The 25809-nt window shown below is 35.0% G+C and overlaps 1 protein-coding gene across 1 annotated transcript; it reads right to left on the minus strand.

Moving 5' to 3' along the window:
• Positions 1-23198: 23198 nt before the first annotated feature.
• Positions 23199-24724, minus strand: LOC132314861 (thaumatin-like protein 1a). The gene is made up of 2 exons (XM_059813653.1): positions 24629-24724; positions 23199-24072 (listed from the first exon to the last, which is right to left on the minus strand). Exons 1-2 carry the CDS (start codon positions 24684-24686, stop codon positions 23459-23461), a joined length of 672 nt encoding a protein of 223 aa, XP_059669636.1. The 5' UTR covers positions 24687-24724; the 3' UTR covers positions 23199-23458.
• Between the last annotated feature and the right edge of the window lie 1085 nt (positions 24725-25809).

Raw genomic sequence — 25809 nt, forward strand, 5'->3', positions numbered from 1 at the left:
TAGTGCATCCCCGACCAGCTTGAAGGTAGCAAACATCTGCTTCTGAACCTCCGTGCACTAAACCAAATGAAGATGTCACTCGATGTCCTGTTTCCACTGGTGAGCTGCTCTCGCATCGGTGGAGCTTGTGAACTCATGTGGGTTCCCCTTTGTAAAAGAACTCCTGGCCTTCTCCCAAGTATCAGTCTGAACAACCGGTGCTGGTAGCGGCGCCGGCTATACCTGAGGCTGATTTCGAAGTGCAGCGGTTACCCCTACTTCTATAGCCCAAGCAATAAGGTCATTGATGTGAGGAGGATACTCTAAATCTCCTCCTTGATCTCGAGTCTGTTGAACTGCCTCCTGAAACTGACCCTCATCCTGAAACCCAAGCTTGTGCTACTCTTCCTCCATTTGCTGATGCCGTAGGAGATATTGTTGCCTACGTGCCGCTCTCCTTTCCTTTCTAGATCCTCACATGTTCTGTCCGTTTCTAGCGTTAACCATCTGTTAACACGGAAAGACAGACATCAGTACCATTTCTAAACGAACCGTAAGGAATACAATGAATCCTAAACTTAAGCTCTAATAAAGAGAAAACGCTTCGCGGAAGTCTTATACGATAGAATCCTAGAGACACTTGAACCTGGATTGCTCTGATACCAATTGTGATACCCCTCAGATTCGAGACACGGATTGATCAGGCCCAGGCCCAAACCTGAGGGAATATCAAACAATTAATATTTTAAAAACAACACAGATGACAAAATAAAATAAGAATAAATATTAAAACCTGAAAGAAACTAAAATAAATTCCTTTAAAGATAAATACTTAAATCCCAATAATCCAAAACATCTGATAGATTAAACAACTCGAGAATCCATATCTAGTGGACCCCTAATAAAAATCCCAAACTGAATGAAAGTAAATAACTGAAGATAAAATCCAAATCTAATATCTGGAAAGAAGTCCTACGTCATTGGTAGAATGGAAGATCGTCTCTGCTCGGTCCGAACAAGCCCTAAGACTGGAAACGTCCGATACCTGAAAAATGATAAGTGGGTCAGGCCCACCAGCAAGTTCTATACTACTACAATCCAAGTAGAGACCCGATACGCCTGTACATCCTAACCAATCTAACAATAACTAAATAATCCGTAGATATATATATATATATATATATTCACACTACAAGACTCTTACTAGACTACAGGCCCGTCTCAACCTGGCTAGTAGGCACCATGCAAAGCGCACCAGGGGTGGGCATGATTACCTAGACCTAGCAGGGTACACATCCAACCATCATAGCCAGCTATACATCCCAATGCATATACGTTCCCTAACCAACAACTTTGAGACTCAAGCTCATATCGTGGCACCATAAAAATATATTTAAAATCCATTCCAAACCAATGTGTCACTCAACTATTTAGTGATCTGACACAAAATACAGGTAGGACTTAACTTTTGTAGTTAATCCATTCCTTAATCCCAGAATAGATAGGACTTAGCGTATTGAGCTAATCCTCCTAGTATGTCACTGTCCCATGCTGGTGCATACTAACCATCCATCCAATGTTGATAATATAGATAACAGTAAACATATCAATATCAACATATCCAATACAAGTATAACAAGAATGTGTAAATAGCATGCTAGTTCAATATTCCAATACTTAATTCTCTAACAATTTAAAAACGCAGAGAAATAAATACAACCATTCTGTAATCCACAATAGGAATAATAATAATAATAACAGAATTAACATGCTTATTGGTACCTACTCCACAACATCTAATAAGTTGATATAAAGAATTCTTTATAAACTCAACTAATTTCTTATTAAGCGATAACATAATTTATATAAACTGACACTGCTTAAACTCATACCACTGTTACATGATTTAAATATAAAATTCAAAATTCAATTGCTAATCTAAAATTAAGCAATTTGAATCATCCATATCGAAGTAAACCTGAAAACTTCCCTAAGGGTTTAAGACCGTATCCCTATTTTAGCTTCTTATGGTATTTTATGAATTACGATACCTTTTTAAAATTTAACAAGGGTTTATACCTTACTGAACACCCCAAGAACAACTCCTTTTCCAGCCTGGAACTTTAAAAATTCAATCACAGTAGCCTAGGTTCGCAAAAAAATCAAAAAAACTGAAAAACCTTTGAAGGAGCCGGCTCCCTCTAGGGAGCCGCCTCCAATAATGGTGGAGCCGGCTCCACACATGGTGGAGCAACCTCCAAGGCCTTATGAGCTGGCTCCACACATGGTGGAGCCTGCTCTGCACTTTGGTGAGCCTGCTCTTTTCAAAATAGAGCAGGTTCTTCCCTTGTTTCTTCGTCTTCTTCAACTCCGGCGGTGTCCGGCTACTTTGTACCTCCAATCCTACTTCCTTACCTATTAAAACTAAACCCTAGTGTGATCTAGAGTTAATTAAATTCATTACTTATTAATTAAATTCAATGAGAACCAAGCAAAAACAGTTTCATAGCGAATGGAAAACACATACAAGAACCCATACTGTTTTGAAACAAATAATTGTGCAACCAAATTAATTTAACTTTAATTCATCCTGGGATCGAATTATGGATGCAAAGAACACAGGACAAAGAGATAGAGTTAGTTATAAAACTTGCCTGTAAGATTTGGTTCAAAAATCTCAACGCCTTTCTCCTAAGCTTTTCCAGCGATCCTTTTGTTTTTCCATCTCTGTTCTCTCCCAGATTCCTCTACACGTCTCTCTGTTCTCTGTATGCCATGAATAGGGTTCTAAAACCCTAAACAGAACGTAATACATGTATTTATAGGCCACCCTTAAACCTAAGTCCAACTAAACCCTAAACTGAAACTCTGCCTATAGAACAACCTAGGTTTTATTCCAATGTCGGCTTAACTGAAAACCTTATATAACTATATGAGTGCCACCTTCCATACAGTCACGTTGAAAACATAATTAAATGTAATTAAATCAATTTAATTTAATCAATTAAATTAAAACAATTAAACCATTAAATTTAAGTACATTAATTCAATCAAAACAATTTGAGTAAAAATGATTAAACAATTAAATTCAATTAAAGCAATTAAATCAATTAAATTAAAATAATTAAATTATCAAACGTAATTTAATCAATTCAATTAACACATATGCACGTCAACAATTAAAAATGCAATTTAAACAATACAATAAATACTAGGACACCAGGACTATCATTTTTAAAATTAGGGGTATTACATTCTTTTTAAAATAAATACTAGGACTATCCTTTTTAAAATTAGGGGTATTACAGAGACCACATCTATTGGTCCAACTCCTCTTAAGCCCAATCCAATTAAAATTAACAATTAAAATAATTAAATTAAAGCTAATAATTACAAATAATTAACAAACAATTCACACAAGCACAAATAAACACAAATCAAATAACCAATTCAATTCAAAGCACCATATCAATTCAACAAATATAACCACGAAATATAATCTAATTAAAATAAAAAATTAATCTAAACACTCAATTAAATAAAATAAATCATTTAAAAATAAAATAAAAGTAATAAATTATAATTAAATCAAACAAATCAATTAAAATAAAATAAAAGTAATTAATCCCAATTAATAAATCCTTTAAAATACCGGGGTATTACAAAATGTAACTAGGAAGCGTGATATAGTTTTGGTCAATGACAAATGGCTAACTTCTCTGACCATTCCCTCATGGTTGTTAAGAGTGGAATTATATATTCCCATCAAAAGGAATATTCCTTTTCAAATTTTCAATTTCTTGGGCAACCACAAGGATTTTCTCACTATTGTTTCTTCAGTGTGGTATCAAAATATCTAGAGAACTAGGATGTTTCAAGTCCTAAGAAAACTGAAGATTCTAAAGTAAAAGCTCAGGGTGCTAAAAAGAAGAGTTCAATGACATTACTCTAAGGGTTATTGAAACCAAGGATGCTCTCAACAAATACCAAATGTGTTTTGATGCTAAACTATAAATGATCAGCTCAAAATACTGAAAAGGATCTTCTCTAACAATATGTTAACTTAGTTACTGCAAATGACCAATTCTTTCTTCTGCAAGTACTAAACTGGCTCAGTGAAGACCAGGGATAAAAACACTGGTTTTTTATAAAGACATTTAACAATAAATGCAACAAGAAGAAGATTACTAGCATGTCCTTTACCAATGGTAAATCCACTAAGTTTGAGAATGTTGATCGCTCCATCAACATTTTTGGAAGCAATCCTAGCCACTACCTAGGGTTGGACTCTCTCAAAGCTATATCTATTAAAGCTATTCTACCTCATTTTCATGAGTCTCTTGCAACTATTCCTTCCCTTGAGGAGATTAGAGCCTATTTTTTTCTCCCCTTAGAGCCATAAATCTCTTGGGCCATATAGCTTTAATGCTTTCTTCTTCAAGAAGGCTTGGCCTGTCATTAGAAATGATATCTCTGAGGTTGTTAGGGATTTCTTTATTAACAGTTTTTCTTCTAAAAGAAATCAACTATTATAATACTCCTAATTTCAAAAGGATCATTCTGGCATTTTGTTTAAATTATTTAATTGCAATTATTGTTAGTTTAATTGATTTCTTACTTGTTTTTTTTATTTAAATTACTTGTGGATTTGGTTATTTAAATTTTATTGTGGTTTAATTATTTATATGCTTATGTGGAATTGTATTGTGTTTTAAAAATTATTTTAATTGGTTATTAAAATTGTATTGTGTTTTAATTATTTATGTGCTTATGTGGCTTTGTGAATTAAATGTAATTTAACTGTTTAATTATTAGGGTTTTGTGTTATACATCGTGTCTAGGTTTTGAGCCGACTTGTAGTTGGTTTAGGATTTAACTTAGGGTTTCAAGTAAAGTCTATAAATATATAAACATACGTCTGCCAAGGGATGTTAACCCTATTCATGTAACAGAGTCATACAGAGGGTTGTGAGGGCAGAGAAACAGAGAGGGAGTTTGAGTAATTTACAGAGAGGCTTAAGGTGGAAAAAGTGGAGTGCTTCTGGGTTAAACCAAGAGCACCGGAGGAGTGGAATGATAGTCTAGAACATTGTCGGAAACTTTAGAGACGGTGGGTTACAATTTCAAAATCTAAAACTGCAGGCAAGTCTCTGTTCTTCTCTTTCCCGCTAATTCGTGTTCTGTGCATGCCTAGTTAAGACTCCAGGGATTAATCAAAGATTAAAATAGATGAAATGAATGTTATGAATCATCTTATATGCATATTAATCAATTTTTAGTTCCATTGAATTAATCTGTTTTAATGTTGCTTAAAAGTTTTAAATGAGATCTTGTTGCCGATTGTTTTAAATCTTGTGTTAAATTCTTGTTGTGAATATATATATTTATGCTTGAGGATTAGTTTGAGACATTAAATGAACCCTAGAATAAGTGATTAACACAGTATTTAATTTCACCAAATTAATCTGTTGTGGGTTGCTTAAAAATTTCAAACTAAGGTTCTATGATCGTTGCTTCTAAAACTATGTTCCATGCATGCTATCATCGAATATCAGTGGTTTAATATGTACCTAGGACTAATTTTGAACCTAGAACAAAGATTTAACAACACCACAGAGGCTCCATTAATTACCGGAGTTGGAGAAGAAGACACAGAAACAGATGACGGCGCCTAAGGGAGCAAGAGCAGGTTCCAAGAATGGACAGAGCCAACTCTAAAACCCTTAGAGCTGGATCTTGGTGGACTAGAGCAGGCTCTAAAGAGTCTAGAGCTGGCTCTAGATGGAAAAGAGCAGGCTCCTATTTTTCTAGAGCCTACTCTCTTTTAAAACGCACTGAAACTGAGTTTTAGGGACTTTTTGGCTGAAATTGGATTTTCTAAAATTATTTAAAGGCTATTGGATGTTGTAATTTAATGTTTAAGACTTATAAAAATTTTGGGAAGCATGATTACAAGTAGGAATTGAGAACGGAATTAATCTGAGATTAAACAGTGAACCCGTAAGTGGATGATTTGAAAATTAATTTCTATTGTCTACTATTTTTGGAATTTTATTTCTCTGCAAAATCTTAAATTGCGAGACATGTTTTTAGCTGTGATATAAGCATATAGTAGTTAAATATGTGTATGCTTAGTTGGAATTAACTGATGTTTAAAATCTGTCATACAATGCATCAGTTATGGTACTATATGGAGAAGTAAATTGTATAATCTTAATTTATCAATTTAAAGGACTGGAACTGGGATTCTAAAATTTTTATTGGATGCATAATTTAGTTATACACATGTTAAACTGTATTTATGCAAATTTTGGAGTATGATTGATTAGTATCTAATACTATTTTCGTCAACTATGTTAACTGGAGGAGCTAAATGTACAGTTTTTTCGTTTATATAAAGAACTGTAATGAGATATCTAAATGTTATATTGGATGCATAAATTGGTTGTATACATGCTAAACTATATTTATGTTTATTCTGGGATGTGGTTAATAAATAATTATACTGTGTTATTAACTACGTAAATTGGAGGATGGTATGCACCGGTATGGGACGGTGTCATACTAGGTACGGATTAGTTCAGACACTAAGCCTTATCTAAATTTGGATTAAGGTATGGATTAATCATAAAGGTTAAGTCCATCACCTACATGTGTCATATCAATTGTGAATTGAATGACCTACTATGGTTTCAGGATGGAGTGTTTACACATATCAGACCATAACACGGATGACTGATATTTTGTGATAGGAGTACGGACTTTATATATTTATTTTATGTGCCATGGTTTGGGCTTGAGTCTCAGGACTATGGTTAGGACACGTATATCGCCTAGGATGGATAACTGGACATAGGTGTTGTTCCGTGGTAGGTCTAGGTACTCATGTCCACCCTTGGGTGCATTTTCGCATGTTGCCTTCTATTTAGGTTGAGACAGACCTATTGGACTAGCGAGTGTCCTATAGTATGTATCTATACATATATGGACTACTTTAGATATTGTTGAGTCTTCCTAGGATGTATCTGCGTATCGAATTTTTGTTTGGATTGTAGTAGTTCAGGACTTGCATATGGGCCTGACCTACTCTTTATTTTTCAGGTGTTCGTTAGTTCCAGAGTTAAAGCTGGGACGTGCAGCGCAGATTCAGACATTCATTCCTCCGACTACATAGGAATCTTCTCTATGTTAGCTTTAGACTTTATTTCAGTCATTTCAGTTTCGGATTGAGAATTTTTAATAAGGGGTCCACTGGATGGATTCCCGAGTTGTATGGATTAGAAGTTTTTGGATTATTGGATTTTATTATCTTTAATTTGAGGATTTTTATTTTAGATTCTTCCAGCTCATTATATTATTTCTTATTTCAATTTGTATTCTGTGTTCGTTATTAAATATTAATTGTTTGATATTCCCTCGGGTTTGGGCCTGGGCTTGATCAACCCGTGTCTCGGATCCGAGGGGTATCACAACTATACCTACCTTGCTCATATTCCTAAAGTCTTTAAGCCATCTACTATGAGTGATAATTCCCCCATTGCCTGATGTAACAATACTTAGAAAGTGATTTCCAGGCTTTTTGCTAACAAAATTAAACCTATCATACCCACTATAATTGATAATAATCAATCTATCAAACATAAATGAATAGGGGATGGGGGTTTTAGTCCAAGAACTTATGAAAGGGTACCATACCTCTTTTTTATTAAAGTATACCATAAAGGTGGATATGCAAAAGGCTTATGACACCATCAATTGGGACTCTTGTTGGATACATTAACCATCCTGCAGTTAATTTCTAACTGTCTCCTCTATTGCTTTTTATGTTTCCATTAATGGTGAGCCTAGACAAGCGAACCTAATTTTAATAGCCGGAATAGTAACAATGAAAAATGGCTGGTGGGGTTCTTCAAAAGCACTAAGGGTTTTAGACAAAGAGATCTTGTCTTACCCTCTATTTTTGTTATAGTTGAGGATGTCCTCTCTTTATTGTCACTAGCCTTATTGAGTAAGATCCAAGATTTGTTTACCATTGGAGGTGTAAAAAGGATAAGATTTCACACCTTTTTCTTTACAAATGATCTTATGTTTATCTGCAATGGTGATCCTAATTCTCTCTATGTCCTCATCAAAGGCCTTAATGCTTTATCATCCTTCTTAAGTCCGTAGCCTAACCTGGCTAAAAGCAAATTATTTACTTCTGGTATCAATACAAAAACTCAAGAAGTCATGATCACTGTTTGTGGGTTTGAATTAGGGGAACTACCTTTCAAGTACCTGAGATTACCATTAACAGGGTCTATATTACTTACCATAACAGTAAGTGTAATACCCCCAATTTTAAAAGGATAGTCTCGGGATTTATTTATTTATTTTATTATATTTTTAATTGATTATTTGATTACATGACTAATTGTTTATATATTTATTTGAATTATTTGTTTAATTTAATTGTGTGCTTAAATGGTGTATTTTAATTAATTTGTTGGTATGATTTGCTTGCTTAAATGATATGTATTTATTTGTAATTAATTGTTAGGATTAAATGATTTAATTATTTTATTTTATTTTTTAAGGAGTGGGTTTTGGATTGTAGTAATGGACCAACCCAATGGGTCACATGGACTACTTGGATAGGAGTATTTGATGGGTGTTGATATTTACCCATGGATATAGGTTTCTATATATGTGGAGATATATATATAAGTATAGTATTTCTATTACTATTAATTATTATTATTTTTATTAGTATTAGTAATGTGATATATATGGATAGTCTGGTATATTATTATTATTATTATTATTATTATTATTATTATTATTATTATATATTAATGTTCCATATTTATATATATATTTACATGTATCTATAAATATATCTATAAATATATATATATAGTTTCCTTTTCATATTATATTATTGTCTTTTTCTTTTCTTACTCTTTAAGGCAACATAATTAGAGTTGGGGTAGGATATTGAGGCTATATATATATATATATATATATATATATATATATATATATATATATATAAGTATTAGGTCTGCTAAGAGTTGGCAAAAAGACCCTTATTTCGCAGACAAGAGAAGGTCGAGATACAGAGAGAAAGAAAGAAGGGGTTTTGGCTAAGATGAACCGAGGAGAAAGAAGGAAAAGGATTGTTCATGGGTTAGAACTAGAGTAGCAGGAAGGCTCGAAGGCAATCAGAGGTTGTCGGAATCTGAGGAAGAATGCAGAGAAGGAGGTTTAAGGTTTTCAACCAAAAATCCTTAAGGCAAGTTCTTCTTTTATCTCTTCTCCTTTGATAACGTGTTCTATACATGCCTAGGACAATTCTAGGGTTATTAAAGAAGTAAAATCGACTATGTATGCATGCTTAAAAAGGATTAATTATAGTGGTTATATTTATGTGTATACGATTGTTTGATTTCGATCTTTGATGCTTGAAACTTAAATCATGCATGCATAAAGGATTAAAATATATATTTGGGATTGTTTGGGGCTTAGTACAGACACTTAGGACCCTTAACGGAGGAGAATGGAGTAAACAGAGGTCACCGGAGACGAAGAGGACGACCCGCAATAGGAACGAGTCAACTCAGTTCCAATTGAGCCGACTTAGTTGTTAATCGAGCCGACTCAGTTGGAACTGAGTTGACTGGATTGATGAACGGGCCGACTCGTTTGAGAACGAGCTGACTCGGTTAGTAATTGAGCTGCCTTTTTCAGAGAAGAAGCCAACTTGGGTTTGACATCTTGGATGCCTAGAATGCATTTAAAATGATTTTAGTCAATTTTTAATGATTAAAAGGGCAGAGTAAATTCCCAGAATGCATAATATACCTTTATATCCTAAGGAATTTAACAATTGGGTTTTAAAATGACTTCTATGTTGTTTAATGGATACTTTGATATATTTAAATTGTTTTAACAATTGAAATAAGTGCTTATACGATTTTAATCTTCGCTAGGAGGATTTATATAATTTAATTAAGATGTAGGTTAATTACTGTAATGTAAGTTAACTGCATGCTATTTAAATTGTCATTAATGCTTAAATATATACAATAAATATCGGTATGATTTATACCATGCTATTTATGGATTATTTGATGTATAAATATATATATTGCATTAATTGTTGTATTATGAATTAAATGCACCATTGTTAAGATATGGGAGCATATAATGGATGGATTAACTATTAAGTTAAGTCCTATCTATTCATGTTAGGCCACGGAATCGGTTGGATGACATGCCATTTAAAGAATATGGCAAATAGTTTACTTTTATGTTTTGGATAAGATGGATTTATATATATATGGATATGTGCCATGATATAAGCTCGAGTCTCAGGGTCAGTGGTTAGGGCGCGTATATTGCCTAGGATGCATAGCTGGATATAATGGATAGTTGTGTGCCCTGGTAGATCATGGTACTCATGCCTACTATATGTGCGTTTTGCATGTTGCCTACAATTCAGGTTGAGGCCGACCTGTAGTCCAGTGAGAGTCCTTTAGTGTGTATCTATATATATACAGACTATATAGTTTTTGTTGAGTTGACTAGGATGTATATGTGTATCGGGTCTCTAACTGGGATGTAATAGAGTAGAACTTGTTCGTGGGCTTGGCCCACTATTATTTTTCAGATGTTCGTTAGTTCTAGACTTAGAGATTATTCGTGCTGAGCAAAGACAGTCTACTTCACTTTTCTGATTTTATATAGGATTCTTCTTTATGTTTTTAGTTTGGATTATTATTTATAGTTGGGATTTTTATTAGGGGTCCACATATAGATTCCCGAGTTGTAATCTAGATGGTACTGGTATCAGAGGATTTGAATTATTAATGGAGGATTTATTTTATTGGATTATTTTATGGAAGATGATTATTTAGTTTCTTTTCAGCTTTATTATTTATTCTTACTTATCTTTTGTATTCCGTGTTCATTTATTACTTTAATTGTTTGATATCCCCTAATTTTGGGCCTGGGCCTGATCAACCCGTGTTCTGGAATCAAGGGGTATCACAATAAATCCCTGATTGAGAAAATTACATTCACAATTTCTAGTTGGACCTTAGAGTTTCTATCCTACGCTAGTAGACTCCAAGTTATCAAGTCCATTTTGGTGAGTGAATGTTTCTACTAGAATAATCTTTTTATACTACCTATACAGGTCATTAACTAGGTCAACTATATTTTGAGGAGATTCCTTTGGACTGGGGTAGAATTGAAATCTATAGGGGTCAAGGTTAACTGGTATAATGCCTATAAGCTAAAGGAGTATGGGGGTATAGGTCTCTGTAACCTTGCTGCACTTAACAGAACCTCAATTTTAAAGCACATTTGGAATATATTCAAGGATAAGGTTTAGTCGTTATGGTTTCAGTGGGATCACTCTAATCTCATTAAGAATAAGAGCTTATGGTCCCTTAAAACCAAACAACTCAGTTAATAGAATTGGAGAATACTCCTTAAAATTAGAGGTCTTGCAAGGCCTTTTATCAAGCATTTAGTGGGGGATGGAAATGACATCTCTCTGTGGCATGACTACTAGTATATGCTCTTATTGTTACTGACTTCTCTTAGCCAGGTAATTCTTAACCTAGGCTCTGATACCAAACTGTCACAACCCAAATTTTAACACAAGAACTACGTATTCTGCAAAAAAATCTAAAGTATAACTTCCACCGAATCTCAACATACATCCACCATAAATAGAATTACGATGAATCCCATCATAAATTTTATTAGACATGTAAGTCTGACAAATTTATACAAATAATGGATAGAGGTGAAATTTCCTCTAACAAAAGTAAAAACATCCATAACCACTAAAACAACTAACCAAAGTCTCACAAAACTCTAACTTTATTACAATGATCATAACAAGGTAAAACCGAGTAAAAATAAATAATGAGCAACGAGCTAAAAATCTGCCCCTGCACATGTCTCCATCACGTTCCTACTCTACAAACACTTAAAATGTGATAATGGGGTGAGCTCACAAGCTCAGCAAGAAATGCTAAACACGATCATCATTCATCAAGTTAACCTTACCTTGTATTCTCGTATATGTAAACAACTCAAATAAGTGCATTATTCAATTATGTATAACCCAGTTAATTATAACCTCAATAAAAAACCATCATTTACTTTTAATAAATCCACATATCTCATATGAGCCTCGGCCTCCCATCCAATAAAGTGGTGTAAATCGTATAGTCCCTGACTACTGAAAACACACGTGTGGCTGGATTGTACGTCTACTCCCCAGATGATCCCTGATCACGTCCACACAATAAGGGCTCATTAGATCCATGGCCATAATATAAGGGTAATACACTCCCAAATAGGCAAGTCCTTGACCATACCCAAAAGTCATCATAGGGTTAGTCCCTGACTATGCCTCCGACTAATCAAAACTCATCCATTAATTATTAATTATGACGAATTATGAAAGATATCATTAATTAATAATTCAAATTAATAATTAATACACCCAAATACCATTTTAATTTAAAAATAGAACCTTAAAGACCCAACTAGTTAGAGTACAAAATTCCCGGACATAGCCTAACATTAGATATAATACCCTGCAAAATTTTAGAATTTAACTCTTAATAGTTTTTCCACACTCTCCCTTTTAGTGTTGAGAAATAATATTTTTTCAAGGCTTAATTTGGTAAACTTACCCAAATAACATATAAAATCTGGATTTTAACAAAACTAGATTCATTATACTAAAATATAATATTCTGGAAAATTTCATAATTTTTGAAATGTTTAAAATATTTTTTCTTAATTATTCTAAGCTAAAACAAATAAGAAATAAGAATTTTAAAAAAAAGTTACTCAAATTCTGTTGGACCCGAGTGTGGCTCCACAGATTGGACCTAGTGGTTGACTTAGATTAGATTCGAAATGGGCCTGACTCTCCCTCGCATGCCAAGCCCTACAATGATCCTGTAGTAAAACCCAAAAATTGAATTCCTCCTTCCCAAGTAAACCCAGATCTAACCAGTACCAATATTTCATTCCAACTTCTAATTGACCCAACATTCTATATTAACATTAATTAAGTTCATGACCATTGATTCTGTTTACAAAGTAGAATTATATTCCTTCAAAAATTCTATTCATTCAATGCATGTATAATTTCGACAAGAACATGTTCCTCCATTCTTCCTTATCAGATTCTCATTTAATCATATATCCATATATATATATATAGAATTATATTCCTTCAAAAATTCTATTCATTCAATGCATGTATAATTTCGACAATAACATATTCCTCCATTCTTCCTTATCAGATTCTCATTTAATTTATATATATATATATATATATATATATATATATATATATTACATACTATACACGTATGCATGCCTATCACCCATAATGAATTAAATAACAATACTACCGCATTGATTCCATACTCAAACATAAACAGAACACCAATCAACGATTAAATATTCAAAAAAATTTAATTTTCTAAGTTCTATTAATTCATTAAGCATGAAACTGCCAATCTATTTTCAATTAACATCTTATTAAAATGCTAGTAGTCTTTAACATCAGATATAATGATTAATCAGAACATTTAACAAACAAAGTTACAAATATATATAAGTGTACAAAGCAAGATTAACTTGCCTGTTAAATATCATTAAACCTTTCTCTCTAGCCGATCCTTTGGTCACCATCTCTTTTTTTGGCTACTGCAGATTGACAACAAAATGTTAGTAACCCGCTTCCTCTCTCTCTCTCGGTAATTTTTTTTTTTTTTTTTTTTTTTTTTTTTTTTTTTTTTTTTTTTTTTTTTTTTTTTTACGAAAATAATATCCTCGTAGAATTGATACGACGTGAAATATAAAGGAAAACTATAACTGCATTTGAGATAGTTTAGGACTCCTATTTAAATTTTAAATTTTAAAAACTCTAATATCTCTACTATCACGTTGAAAAAAAAAACTAAATACTAAATAATAAAAAATAAAATATGAAATTTAAGGGTTTTACAGGTGGAGATCGCAGCCTCGATCAACTTCATTACTAGATGGTGCTTCCTTATATGGAAACCGAACTCAAAATCTAACATTGCATCGACCTATATGTTATGTTTCTCCGAGTATTTCTACTACATTTGGAAGGAGCGGAATCATCGTGCCTTTACTAGAAAGCAAGCATAATCCACCGGAGGTAACATGCAAGCCTATTGATGTTTGTATGTGAAACAGCCTCTGGATGTTTGTATGGAGTTCTCGATCAATTGCTTTTTCTTGGAATCTCCTAAGCTCTGTCATGGTTTGTGATGGTAGCTTTCTCTCCTTGCTCTATTTCCTTTCCCTGGCTTGCTTCTCTTGGGTTCAGCTGCGAATGTAATAGTTTCTTACAATTAGTTAGTTTTGGTTGGGCTTGGGTTGCCTTTTGGCTTGTAGGTCTGAACCTTTTTAGGTTACATTAGGACGCAACTGAACCTCTGTGCAGTTAATAGCCTAAGTTTTATCCCTTAAGCACCTCCTCAATATGGAGACATAGAAAACATCGTAAACAGCAGATAGTCTGGGTGGTAAAGCCAATCTATACGCAACCTCCCCAATCCTCTCTGTGATCTCAAAAGGTCCAATGAATTGAGTTGCTAGCTTCCATTTCTTCTTACCAAATCTCGTAACCCCCTTCATTGGTGATACTTTTAAGAACACCAAGTCTCCTACACTAAACTCCAAAGCTCGGCAACGTTGATCTGCATAACTCTTTTGTCAACTCTGAGCTGTACGAAGTCGATCTCGAATGATGGCAACCTTCTCTGTAGTCTCTTGCACCAACTCTGGCCCCAAAAAACTACCATCAACAACTTCGGCCCAATATATAGGTGAACGACAAGGTCTACCATAAAGTGCCTCATACGGTGCCATGTCGATGCTAGCCTGGTAGCTGTTATTATAAACAAATTCAATTAGTGGAATGTGATCCTCCCAATTGCCTTGAAAATGTAGAACACATCCGTGAAGCATATCCTCCAAAGCCTGAATGACCCTCTCAGACTAGCCATCGGTTTGAGGATGAAAAACATTACTCAAACTCAAAGGAGTACCAAAAGCTATATGGAAACTACTCCAAAATTGAGATGAAAAATGAGGATCACGATCTAAAACAATAGACACCGGCACTCCATGGAGCTTAACTATGTCTCTAATATAGATCTTACAAAATTCCTTTACAGTATCAGTAGCTCGAATAGGTAGAAAATGAGCTGATTTAGTCAAACGGTCCACTATCACCCACATTATATCATGGTTATGTATCGACCTCAGTAACCCTACAACAAAATCCATCGTCACATGCTCCCATTTCCACTCAGGCACAGGCAAAGGCTGTAATAGTCCTGCTGGTCTTTGGTGCTCAGCCTTCACTCGTTGACAAGTGAAACATCTAGATACAAACTCTACCACATCACATTTCATGCCTTCCCACCAGAACTACTTCTTAAGATCATGAAACATCTTAGTACCACCTGGGTGCACTGTGTACCTAGAGTGGTGTGCCTCCTCTAAAATCTCTCTCTTGAGGTCTACTAAGTCTGGAACACATAGTCTACCTCGAAATCTCATACCACCATCAGCTCCACACGTCCAGTACACATCACCCTCATCATTGGCAGCCTCAACTGCTTTGGTCTGTAACCTGTCATCCTGAGTCCGAGAATGAATGATCCAGCTGATTAAGGTAGGTTATACAGTCAAACTACAAAGAAAAGCCCCTGTACTTTAAGAACTCGGCATGATAGAGAACTCTACCAATGCCTCTAACATCATCCACTCCTGAATCATCATAAAGGCAACTAATCTTCTCAGTTTTCGACTCAAGGCATCCACTACCACATTCGCCTTTCTAGGATGACACTGAAGGGTCATATCAAAGTCCTTCATCTTCTCCATCCACCACCGTTACCTCATATTCAACTCATTCTGAGTGTAGAGGTACTTGAGGCTCTTGTAATCAGAGAATAACTCAAATTCCTCGCCATACAAGTAATGCCTCCACACCTTCAATGCAAAAACCACTGCTGCCAATTCCAGGTCATGTTTAGGGTAATTATGCTCATATGGCTTCAGCTGCCTAGAGGCATACGCTACCACCTTATCATCTTACATCAAAACACAGCCAAGACCCTGATGTAATGCATCTGTGTAGATCACAAATCTCTCACCACTAACAGGAATGGTAAGAACTGGTGCCGAAGTCAATCTCATCTTCAGCTCCTCAAATGCCTGCTCACAGCGGCGGTCTCAAACAAACTTCACATCCTTCCGAGTCAAAGGTGCAGCAATCTTGGAAAAACCCTCAATGAAGTGCCTATAGTATCTTGCCAGTCCCAAGAAGCTACGAATCTCAGTAGCAGTAGTAGGCCGTTTCCAACTCATCACAGCCTCCACCTTAGCAGAATCCACTGAAACTCCATCCTTAGAGATCACATGCCCCAAAAAGTGAATTTGTTCCTGCCAAAAGTCACACTTCTCAAACTTAGCATAAAGTTGATGCTCATGCAAAATCTGAAGTGTAATGCTCAAGTGTCTCTCATGCTCCTCCTTAGTCTTGGAATATATCAGGATGTCATCAACAAACATCGCAACAAACTGATTCAAGTAAGGTCGAAACACTCTGTTCATCAAATCCATAAAAGCTACCAGAGCATTAGTCAACCCAAAAGGCATGACTAAGAACTCATAGAGGCCATAACGAGTCCTAAAGGCAGTCTTAGGAATATCTTCCTCCCTAATGCTCAGGTGATGGTAACTAGTCCTTAAGTCAATTTTAGAAAACAACTGTGCCCCTCTGAGTTGATCAAATAAATCATCAATGCATGGCAATAGGTACTTATTCTTAATAGTGACCTTATTCAACGCACGGTAGTCAACACATAAGCGAAGTGACCCATCCTTCTTCTTGACAAATAGAATAAGTGCTCCCCAAGGTGATGTACTAGATCGAATAAACCCCTGATCTTGCAACTCTTGAGTCTGCTTCTTCAACTCACTCAATTCAACTGGTGCCATTCTGTAGGGTGCCCTAGAGATAGGTGAAATACCAAGAGTGAGATTGATGCAGAAATCCACTGCCCTCCTAGGAGGTAAACTCGGAATATCCTGAAACACATCTGCATACTCTGACACTGTAGGCAACTGCTCTATAGTCACGCATTGCTCAACCACCTCAATGTGGGCGAGAAATCCCATAGTCATGGTGCCCTCGAACTCTTCACACTTATATCGAGAAAGTAACTGTCCCGGAACTGAGAATACAATAATCCTCTTATGATAGTCCAACTAAGCATGATATCTAGCCAACCAATCCATTCCCAGTATAGCATCAAAGTCTCTCATACGTCATACTATCAAATCAATAGGATACTCCAACTCTCCAATTGTAACAGGATAAGCACGACATATTCTATCAAGTGTTGTGGCGCTCCCGAGTGGAGTTGTAATAAATAGGGCATTACTCAGATGTCCAGGTTCTAATCCTAGTGTGTCCACAAATGACAATGCAATAAAAGAATATGAAGAACCTAAATCAAATAGTACTCTAGCTATACTACCATAAACAGTAAGTGTACCTTCCACTGCGGGTGGTGCACGGTCTTGTCTCCCATCTGGAACAACTGCATGAAACCTTACACCTTCGTGCTGCTATAGTGCTTGACCTTTCTGCTGGTTATTCTTGTGAGGCTTGGATAGTTACGAGCCAAATGTCCTTGCTCACGATAATTGTAGCAATGCCCGCTGAACTGATATAGCTGTGCATCATGAGAAGTGGTTGGTACTAAAGTTGTGGATTGATCTCCTTCACGAACTCTTTGACGTTTCCTTGCTTGCCAATCTTGTCTGCCTCTCTGCCAAGACTGACCCTGCTAGTTTCTCTGAGTCTGCTGCTGCTGACCTCTCTGATTCTGTCGAGAGCTGCTCTAGCTCTGTTGAGAGCTGCTAGCCCCCTTACTTTTCTGTTCTGCCTTACTCTCCTTCTATTTCTGAAAGGCAATGTTATTATTCTCCTCTATCGCCATGGCACATTCCACCACTTTAGCATATGTGTCATAATGATGACCCACTGTAAACTTCTTTACATAAGAGACCAACCCTCGCTCAAACTTTCTAACCTTGTGTAACTCATTCGCAACAATGTGAGGAGCGAATCGGGATAGCTCTGTAAACTTTCTCTCGTACTTACTGACTGACATATCATTATTCTATTCCAGCTACATAAATTCAGCTACCTTCTTCTCCTTCACTGATAGTGGAAAGTATTTGTCGTTGAACCGAGTTTTAAAATCATCCAAGGTCATAGTTGTAATGTCCATAACCATCCTGGTCTCTGACTGCCACCACTAGCGCGCCTCACCAGATAAAAGAAATGCACCAATCTTCCTTTTCTGTACGTCAGTGCAGTCCATCATCTCAAAATACTTTTCCATATCTTTAATCCACTTTTCAGCATCAAACGGATCAGTAGCTTTAACAAATTCAACAGCCACCAATTTGCGTATATCTCTGATAAATCCAATCATAGGATTCGAGCATAAGGTGCATCCTCCAACTGAACATCGTCATGTCAACACCACCATGACCAGTACCTCCCTGACCTCTACCTCTAGCAGGTCGTCCTCTGCTTCTTCCAGCTCCTGACATCCTATTTTCCTGTAAAGAATGTTAATGATAAGTCTCACAAATAATTTATACTTTAAACTGGAGCATGGTAAGAGAGTAGATAATTCGTATAAGTATATGCTCCTATTGTTACTGTCACACCCCAAATTTTAACACAAAACTACTTGTTCTGCAAAAAAATCTAAAGTATAACTTCCACCGAATCTCAACATACATCCACCATAAATAGAATTACGATGAATCCCATCATAAATTTTATTAGACATGTAAGTCTGACAAATTTATACAAATAATGGATATAGGTGAAATTTCCTCTGACAAAATAAAAACGTCCATAACCACTAAAACAACTAAACAAAGTCTCACAAAACTCTAACTTTATTACAATGATCATAACAAGGTAAATCCTAGTAAAAATAAATAATAAGCAACGAGCTAAAAATCTATCCCCGCACGTGTCTCCATCACGTTCCTACTCTACGAGCACCTGAAATGTGATAATGGGGTGAGCTCACAAGCTCAGCAAGAAATGTTGAACACAATCATTGTTCAGCAAGCTAACCTTACCTTGTATTCTCGTATATATAAGCAACTCAAATAAGTGCATTATTCAATTATGTATAACCCAGTTAATTATAACCTCAATAAATAACCATCATTTACTTTTAATAAATCCACATATCTCATATGAGCCCCGGGCTCCCATCCAATAAAGTGGTGTGAATCGTATAGTCCCTGACTACCGAAAACACACGTGTGGCTGGATTGTACGTCTACTCCCCAGATGATCCCTGATCACGTCCACACAATAAGGGCTCATTAGACCCATAGCCATAATAAAAGAGTAGTACACTCCCAAATAGGCAGGTCCCTGACCATAAAAGTCATCATAGGGTCAGTCCCTGACTACCCATCTGACTAATCAAAACTCATCCATTAATTATTAATTATGATGAATTATGAAAGATATCATTAATTAATAATTCAGATTAATAATTAATACACCCAAATGCCATTTTAATTTTAAAAACAGAACCTTAAAGACCCAACTAGTGAGAGTACAAAATTCTTGGACATAGACTAACATTAGATATAATACGTTGCAAAATTTCAGAATTTAACTCTTAATAGTTTTTCCGTACTTTCCCTTTTAGTGTTGAGAAATAATACTTGTTCAAGGTTTAATTTGGTAAACTTACCCAAATAGCATTTAAAATCTGGATTTTAACAAAACTAGATTCATTATACTAAAATATAATATTCTGGAAAATTTCATAATTTTTGAAATGTTTAAAATATTTTTCCTTAATTATTCTAAGTTAAAACTAATAAGAAATAAGAATTTAAAAAAAAATAATTCTAATTCTGTTGGACCTGAGTGTGGCTCCACAGATTGGACCTAGTGGTTGACTGAGATTAGATTCGAAATGGGCCTGTGATCGGTTGGTCAATTAAACATCAACCTTCGCAATAGCACGAATCATTGTAAAATAGGGCTATTGGTCGGGTAAGTCGAACCACTGGGACTGCGCTAGTTTAAGGCAACCTAAGCGTCTAGAATCATTTTAGAATGATAAGGGGGAATAGGGTGTTTGCTTGGTTTGTCACTAAAGTTATGAAATTAAGATGCATAAAATAGAACTTGCAAGAATTTAAAAGAGATAAAATGTCGGTAAAAGAGACTAGGGAAGTAACTTCACCACCGACAATATAAACATGCTAGAATATGATTCATTCGGGGAAAAATAACATAAATATGTGGCTATGATAAGTAGTTACTCATGGTTACTACATTACCTTCAAAGGATTCATGGAATCAATAGGCAAGAACAATTTATCAAAGATTTTACATGCTCAATTACCTAAACTAAAGTGTAATTTAAGACATGTTCACTAAGCTAGAAATTGTCAAACCATCAATCACATGATAAGAGCACATGAAGCTAAGAATTAAGAATAAGCCATCAAAGGAAGAACCTAAGCTATGGCCTATCAAATCTCTCAACAACATGCCATTAAAACCATTCCAAAAATCTCATCTTCATTGTCACCATGAAAATGTAAACCATACAACCATGAAAACATACATTCTAAGACAAGAAAGTAGGTCCAACATGATCATTAAATCAAAATCAATTCATTACATCAAGTAAGAGTTCTAGATTATGGAATCACCACAAAAATACATTATTTTTCCCAAACTAGAATCAAAAGTAAAGCATGCTTACAATGAGGGGTTCCATTACCTCCCTAGAGAAGGAGTTAGTTATACATGGGAGCCTTAGAATGAAGAAGAACCATGGATCCTCCTTCCATTTTCGAGCTCCCCTTTCTTGCTCCAAGAACTCTCCTTCCTTTGCTCTCTTCTCTCTCCTCTCATCTTGTAGAATATGAAGCTTAATGTATTGTGTGGCTCTTATCCCTCTTATCTACCACCCAAAATGCCACCAACCAACATCTCCAACCACTTCATTAAAGAGGAAAACAAAATGAAGAAACCAAGGTGCAAGTGGGCTGAAATGAGCCATTTCCGAAGGGCATTCTGCCAAAAATTCGAGCACTCTAAGCAAGGCCTCGAGCACTCGAATTTAGTGTAAAAAGCTCCATGCTTCACTTGCTCTGCCCAGACCTACTTTGGTTAAACAGCCAAAACTTTGCGCTCCGAACTCCGAATGATGAACCGTTTGAAGATTTAGAAAGCTAATTCAGAGCTCTAAATATTTCATGTTTTGGTGGAGATCCAATTCTCAAGGATGGTTGGTCGAAAATGAAGATCAAGCCAGAATTTCATTGCTGCCAGGCAGTTCTGCGTACCTCTGGTAACAAGGCCATAACTCTCTGCTCCAAGCTCCGAATGACAAACCGTTTGAAGATTTAGAAAGCTAATTCAGAGCTCTAAATCTTTCATTCTATGAGGGAAGTCCAGTTCTCGAGTTTGGAAGGTCAAAATGGCGAGCAAAGTCCAGGTTCTACTGCTGCCAGAATTCAGCATTGGCACCTTTTGTTGCTCAAGATTCCACAAGGCCTTATTCTTGTTCCATTTTGGCCAATGAACCTGAAAATGCATAAAAACATAGAAATGAAGATAATCTACATAAATTAACATACAACGGACTTTACTAATGCAATTTAGGGCGCTTGAATATACAATATTCGGCGCTTATCAGCCTGACTCTCCCTCACATGCCAAGCCCTACAATGACACTGTAGTAAAGCCCAAGAATTGAATTCCTCCTTCCCAAGTAAACCCAGATCTAACCAATACCAATCTTTCATTCCAACTTCTAATTGACCCAACATTCTATATTAACATTAATTAAGTTCATCACCATTGATTCTGTTTACATAGTAAAATTATATTCCTTCAAAAATTCTATTCATTCAATGCATGTATAATTTCGACAAGAACATGTTCCTCCTTTCTTCCTTATCAGATTCTCATTTAATCATATATCCAAATATATATATATATATATATATATATATATATATATATATATATTACATACTATACACGTATGCATGCCTATCACCATAATGAGTTAAACAACAATACTACCACATTGATTCCATACTCAAACATAAACAGAACACCAATCTATTAATTCATTAGGCATGAAATTGCCAATCTATTTTCAATTAACATCTTATTCAAATGCTATTAGTCTTTAACATAAGATATAATGATTAATCAGCACATTTAACAAACAAAGTTACATATATATATAAGTGTACAAAGCAAGATTAACTTGCCTGTTAAATATCATTAAACCTTTCTCTCTAGCCGATCATTTGGTCACCGTCTCTTTTTCCGGCTAATGCAGATTGACAATGAAATGTTAGTAACCCGCTTCCTCTCTTTCTCTCTCGGTAATTTCTTTTCTTTTCTGTTTTTTTTTTTATTATTATTATTTTTAACGAAAATAATATCCTCGTAGAACTGATACGACTTGAAATATAAAGGATAACTATAATGCATTTGAGATAGTTTTTTAAATTTTAAATTTTAAAAACTCTAATATCTCTACTATCACGTTGAAAAAAAAAACTAAATACTAAATAATAGAAAATAAAATACGAAATTTAAGGGTTTTATGGATGGAGATCGCAGCCTCGATCAACTTCATTACTAGACGGTGCTTCCTTATATGGAAACCCAACTCAAAATCTAACATTGCATCGACCAATATGCTATGTTTCTCCGAGTATATCTACTACATTTGGAAGGAACGGAATCATTGTGCCTTTAAAAAAAATCATGTTGATCAAATGCACAATGAAAAATTTTCACTTTCATTTTTTTGAATACTTTTTATGCTAATCAAAATTTGCATGATGAAAATTTTAATTTTCTTTCATTCACTTCACTTTTTTTTTTTCCTTAGTGTTCAATGCTTATCATTGACAACAAACATACACAATAAAATGCTTTTTACCTTCCAAAGATAATAATAATAATAATAATAAGCTTATATAGTTTGAACCTATTGGTTATACAATGAGCATAAGAACATGGATACTTGCTGATTAATTGAGGAGAAGAATTAATTTGCACACTGATTCATTGTAAGTGAGAATACCTCAGCTTCCACTTGTTCATTTTATTTTTACATTTATTGTACAAGGTCAAGTGTGATGTGACCACAAGTACAAATTAAGATATTAACACGTAACTTACTATTTCTAAATTATTTTAGTTACTACTAAACAAAAATTTCCCCCTTGTCTGTCCTATTTCTCATGGACAGAATGTAATAGCATAGTTAGGTCCACCATTGCAAGTGAAAGTGCTAGTTGTGACACCCTAGGCATTGCTATAAGCCAAAGGACACTTCCCTTCAAAGCACTGAGAGTAGTTCGTTGGTGGACAAGTCGCTTCTGTGTTATAAGCTCCAGTGCAACAATACTGTGGCTGATCAAATGCTAGGCATGCAGTCTTGCAACTAATTGTGGCACCATCTGAATTTTTCAGCGCAAGATCCGCTGGACACTTGGCGCTGATGTCGGCCGGGCAGGAAGAGGGGCTGCAGCTGCCGGATCCACCTTGTGGGGTGATGGAAACCGGCAAGTTGAACCCATCTACTAGGCTAACGTCGTAAAAATCTTGTCCATTGTTAGCTGCTAGGACTAATTCTACTAGGGTTGCTGGAGGGATTGCACCGGCACCATTGCAACTTATCTGACCGGAGGCACAGTCGGCAGTTTGACAGCTGAACTTCCTACTTGCGTCCGTGGTGCAAAAAGTCCGTGCCCAAAACCGGCCGGTCCACGGGGCGGGCACGTTGAGAGATGATGAGGCTTTAGATGCTAACTCGAACCCCGTTGATGATAATTGAGCACTGCCACCGCCAGTGAGGGTTCCAGGCCAAATGGTGTAAGAGCAGTTGTTTGTGAATGTGAATGTGGCCAAGTGAGCCCCTGTAATACAATATATATAGTTAAATCTCTTACCTTTAAAAAAAAAAAGCCGCTAAATAAAAATACTACGTAGAGCTTCGATGCATTCAGTTCAAATCAAAACCATTTAGGTAAATACTTAGTAGGCTTCACATAAATATTTTTTTAAGACAGAAATATATGTGTACCTATAAATCAATATTCACACACATCAAGCAATTGAGTTCATAAAAGATCATTGAGTATTGTTTTTCTTATTATACAGAATAAAAAGGTTAAAGGGTTCCACTCCTTTATAGGTTTGAATGTGTGAGTTTTTCATATAAAATGTGGATGAGATTAATTTTGGTCCACAAGTTGGAATCTATAACAAGAAACATCAACTTTTTCATACAAATTGATTTTGGACTTAATGTTTGAGAGATGATGACACACAGCATGAATGTGCACCTATTACAATATTATTCACACACACGCATATATATAAATATATACATATATATATATGTATGTATGTATGTATAATATCTGAAGAGGAAATATAAAATAACTTAAAAAATGAGAAAACAAAACTTACAGGAATCAAAAATGGTGGCAAGGGCAAGTGGGCCGAGAAAAACTTTAGCATTCATCATTTTGTTTTAAAAATGGAAAAGTGAGTTATGTTTTGTGTAGTGGTAGTATGGGGTTATAGTGTTATATATATAGGGTTTGTTTTTGGATATTTTAATTTGGCATTGATTTTTTTTGGACAAGATTATTATGTAATTGAAAAGCTTGACCGTGATCTAGGAAGAGTTCAATTATGACTGGAATTTGAAATTTTGGTCATGCGTAAACCAAGTACGTGGTCCTCATTTGCGGAAGATGATTCACACACGACTATATATATATATATATATATATAAATGAGTCCTGATCTCTTGTTCTCCTTAGAAAATTAATCCACACTTTTTATAAAGAGTGTTGGATTAAATCTAACAGTCATTTTTCAAACTCACTCATATACTTTTGTTTTAACACAAAATCATCCTCACCCTATTCTTAGTTTCCATATTTAATCTTATGATTACCACCTTTGAAGCCATAAAAGGTAATTACCAAAATAAAAATAGAAATCTTTAAAAGAAAGATAATATTAATATATATTACTAAAATTTGTTTTTCTTTAGATATTTATTTGAAAGAAAAATAATACCTATTTATTACCCGTATCTTTTAATTTTGCAATCAAACTTAAGCAGAATGTAGTAGTTTGATATTAGAACATTTTCCCAAAAAAAAACATCTTGTTGTCATTTTTACTATATATCTTAGTGTTCAATGGTATGTGCTCTTTTTTGCATATGCACATACTAAAATTCAAATAAATATATTTGTCCAATGTTACGAACAAATATAGTTTCTGGAATATCGAATTGATACATTGGAATTGAAATTGGAGAAATTTTCATTTAAAGTTTGAACAAAATTTCTTTCTATTTCAATTTTAAGATGTCTCGGTGTCCTCAATCTAGCTCAACTAGATTTTGAGGAGTTGCGTTTGGCAAAAACTCTCTTATTGAATTTGCCGGCACTTATGTTCAAAGATATAAAAATTGAATAATGCAAATATAAAATAACTTAAAAAATAAGAAAACAAAACTTACAGGAATCAAAAATGGTGGCAAGGGCAAGTGCGCTGAGAAAAACTCTAGCATTCATCATTTTATTAAAAAAAGGCAAAAGAGCAAAAAACACCCCTATACTATACCATTG

The sequence above is a fragment of the Cornus florida genome, unplaced genomic scaffold, assembly GCF_030987335.1.
Source record: "Cornus florida cultivar Cherokee Brave unplaced genomic scaffold, ASM3098733v1 CherokeeBrave_3.0.0_Hap2_Chr06, whole genome shotgun sequence".
NCBI lineage: Eukaryota > Viridiplantae > Streptophyta > Magnoliopsida > Cornales > Cornaceae > Cornus > Cornus florida.